Raw genomic sequence first — 3,450 nt, 5'->3', positions numbered from 1 at the left:
ATTGTTAGTTTCTTTCACCAAGAAAGCAGGTGTTTAACAACCTGACGTCATTGGATTAAACGCTAATAAGATTAACATTTATATTGTTATTTAGTAATGTCATGCGCAGCTGTGATCAATCATAAGTGATAATAATTACTATATAGTCACTTTGATATCAATTACAAATTCTTCATACCACGACGGAGTGTCAACATGATCGCAATACTCTTGTTCTTGGCGTTCACCATCGTAGCAGGTAAACATTTACACATTTATATTTTGCAGTTTTGTAAAAAAAAACTCTTACTAAAGGTAGTCTCGAAATCAGATGGGTTTCTGAGGGAGAAGATGAACCTGATTCCTACTATATGTTTCTAATTTGTGAGTTAAATCAACTATCGTTCCGATTAGAAATGTCAAAGTTTCCGATCTGCCAGTTGTGAATCGCAATTACGCGGCTCGACTCGGAAAAGACGCAGTTTACGATCGGGAGAGGCAATCAAAATCAAGCTACTAGAGTCTACTTTTATAAACTCCACTCAATTTTGCACGATTCAATGGCCTATAATACTCACGAGTCCGTGTTAAGACGAGTAAAAGGAACCCGAGTCGAAAACTTAACTCAAGTTCTGAACAAAACTCGACTTGGAACGACATCTACTCTACAAAGTGTCTAGCGTGTCTACAACTAGGTACAACCCAAAAACCCAATATGATGATTTAATAATCTCAGTACAGCACTCAAAAATCATTCATCCCCTTGTTTGCCACCCTAATATATCTAATAAATGTAATAAAATCTTTACTTCCAATCCAGGTCTACCTGCGGACCATATACTAATCAGACCAGATCATGAACTCCGATACCAGCACGTCGAAGGTGGTGATGGACTGTACCTGGCAGACTTGTGGACGAAACTGAGCGACATCCAAGATGCCGCCAGATACAACCCTGACTCCCAGAATGTTTATCATCTTTTTACAAGGTTTTTGCACTCCCTTTATACTTAAGAGGAAGTAAGAGCTACACACGGCGAACGCGCAATTGCATCGATACAGTCGCTTATGTTGAATTGTTATGTACGAAAAATTTTGTATACGTTTATTGCACGTGGTTTTGTTTTTATTAATTGTAAATTTTCAAAAGTAAAATTATAAATACATTGAATAAATCAACTACTTAGTTAATTTAAAATGTGGATCGCTCCTGCATCGCGTTTGCATCGCTGCCAAGAGTCGCCGTGTGTAACCATTTAAGTTATTTTTTGTCACATTTAAAAGCTTGACTGTTGCCAACTATGTGCTTTGCAATCATCGTCTATATAACCAGAAAAAGAGACGAAATAAGGGCCATCCATCCCTGGCTCTCTCATGTCAACTTATCAGGCTAATGGGCCTTATGTCACTTTTAAATATCAACTCTCACGAACCGAAATCACAAATTAAAAAACTGAAATAGTACAGCGCCAACAACTGACCTGTGTATTACGCCTCCGTATATTCCAAAAATATTCTGTTTAATAATATCTCTAACAATGGGGGCTGTTCCATTCGGTGGTGTGGGAAAACAGTAAAGCATCTAATTACAAAACAAACGGCATTAAATATTAAATATGCAATTTTTCAATTTTCGATCATTATAGCAATGCTCAAGTTAAACTGGTCAATTTGAAGTGAAACAATCGACGACACCCGTCAATTCTTTCAAATTCGGGCTGGCCAATCGCAGCGCAGTTATCACCGTAATGATTTGGCAGAATAGTTTTCAAACAAATTAAATGGCATTTCGTCTCTATTTCTGGTTATATACTCGACGCCTGCAATTCATTCATGGTGTCAACTTTTACGTTTGGTCATTATAACTGAACAATGCGACCTGCGAAGTACATGATGCTGTAACTTATTTTTAAGGGTGATTTTGTTTTTCAATACCTGAAATACATGTTTATTTATTTTGCATTTAAAGTATCAAAACCACGCTAGAAGTAAATCCCCATTTCATCCCCCTTTAGAGGTGGTTTTGAAAAAATGTTATATAAAAACTTTGCCATTTACACAATACTTATAACATTTACACTACGTTTCATCTTTGTAAGTTCAAGGAATACGATTTTTCGTACAAACATTTTCACACAAAAGAATCATGCAATCTCGCGGCGTGAGACGAAACTTAACTTATATATATATAATGCTGTGATTTCATAATAATGAGGTTTGTTACACACACTAAAATACTTCCAATTAATATATATAATAAGAAAATACATTTAAATAACTAATATATCTACATCCGACGAGTACGCATTGAATTTGATAAACACGTATTAAAAAAATCACAATTTGGTTCAACAATGGTAGATCATGGCATTATACGAAAATCTCTTCTTGGTACACAATGGCTCTAATATGTTTAATAAAAGACCAAAGCTGTGATAACAATGTTAAGCTAGGTTCAAGCCGAATGATCATACAACTATGTGTGCGGCGGCACGAATTCACTGGTCACACTTGACGTACAAAAAGTGCCTGTTAAAAAATGGTTAAAAATCTAATAGCAAATAATTTTTATTTTATTTTTTTCGGAATAATGATTTACATTTAATATTTTAAGGTAATGCTAATTAGCGCCTAGTACAGTTGTCCACGTTTTCATTTTCAAATATCTAACTTATGATAAATGTAAGGTAAACGTTAACGCCTCAAAAAGAAAAGAAAAAAACAAATACGAAAGTACCTATGCTAATAAACATAGCAAAAAAGGTAAAGTGATATGAAGTGAGCAAACTTGACCTACAAAAAAGCGTGCATTAACAAAAATGTTAATAAATAAATAGACACGAAACAAGAAAAATCAATGATATTATATTTGAGAAAAGTAAACCAGTTCTGTAAGTGGTTCACCGCACTGTATTCAAATTTCAGTTAATTCAACATATTTTAATATGACTGTTTCCAATTTTCTTTCAAAAGTGTGCTCAGGTCCCACAGACGGATCCAGTCCATAATTTTTTTGATTAAAAGCAAGCATGATTCGCGTTAGGACACATGCCATACTTTGTAGAATGATTAAGAACAGAAAATAGTGCTGCCGTGTCAGACGTATCTCACGAAACCTAGTTTTGAGAAAAAAGAAATACGAGAAATGTCTCAAATCTCTGAAAAATATCAATTTTTTAATTTTTTTATTGATAACTCCGCCATACCTTAAGGTTCGTTTTCGTTTCCTCGGGGATGGTCACAACCGTGAACTAAGGTCTAAAATGGATAACCTACTGAAGCCTCCTTTCACTCGCTCTGGGTATTACAAAGATTCCTTTACGATTAAGGCTGCAAAATTGTGGAACGATCTCCCATTTGAAATCCGACATTCTAAGTCGCTACCTATTTTCAAAACCGGATTGCGTAAATATCTTTTATCACGGTCCTAGTCTGCAACGTGCGTAAATATCTTTAATCACTGTCCTAGTC

General features: G+C 35.1%; 1 protein-coding gene across 1 annotated transcript in view; it reads left to right on the top strand.

Moving 5' to 3' along the window:
* Window positions 1-195: 195 nt before the first annotated feature.
* The window catches only part of LOC113234268 (pancreatic triacylglycerol lipase-like), a 14,192-nt gene continuing 10,937 nt past the window's right edge, over window positions 196-3,450 (top strand). The window contains exons 1-2 of the mRNA XM_026469567.1: window positions 196-238; window positions 800-968. Of these exons, the coding sequence (XP_026325352.1) occupies window positions 196-238; window positions 800-968 (212 nt within the window). The remainder of the gene's footprint in view (window positions 239-799; window positions 969-3,450) is intronic.

Source organism: Hyposmocoma kahamanoa, unplaced genomic scaffold, assembly GCF_003589595.1.
Source record: "Hyposmocoma kahamanoa isolate Upper Pololo Valley unplaced genomic scaffold, ASM358959v1 82, whole genome shotgun sequence".
Classification (NCBI taxonomy): Eukaryota; Metazoa; Arthropoda; class Insecta; order Lepidoptera; family Cosmopterigidae; genus Hyposmocoma; species Hyposmocoma kahamanoa.
This window is presented reverse-complemented; position numbering and strand designations above follow the sequence as displayed.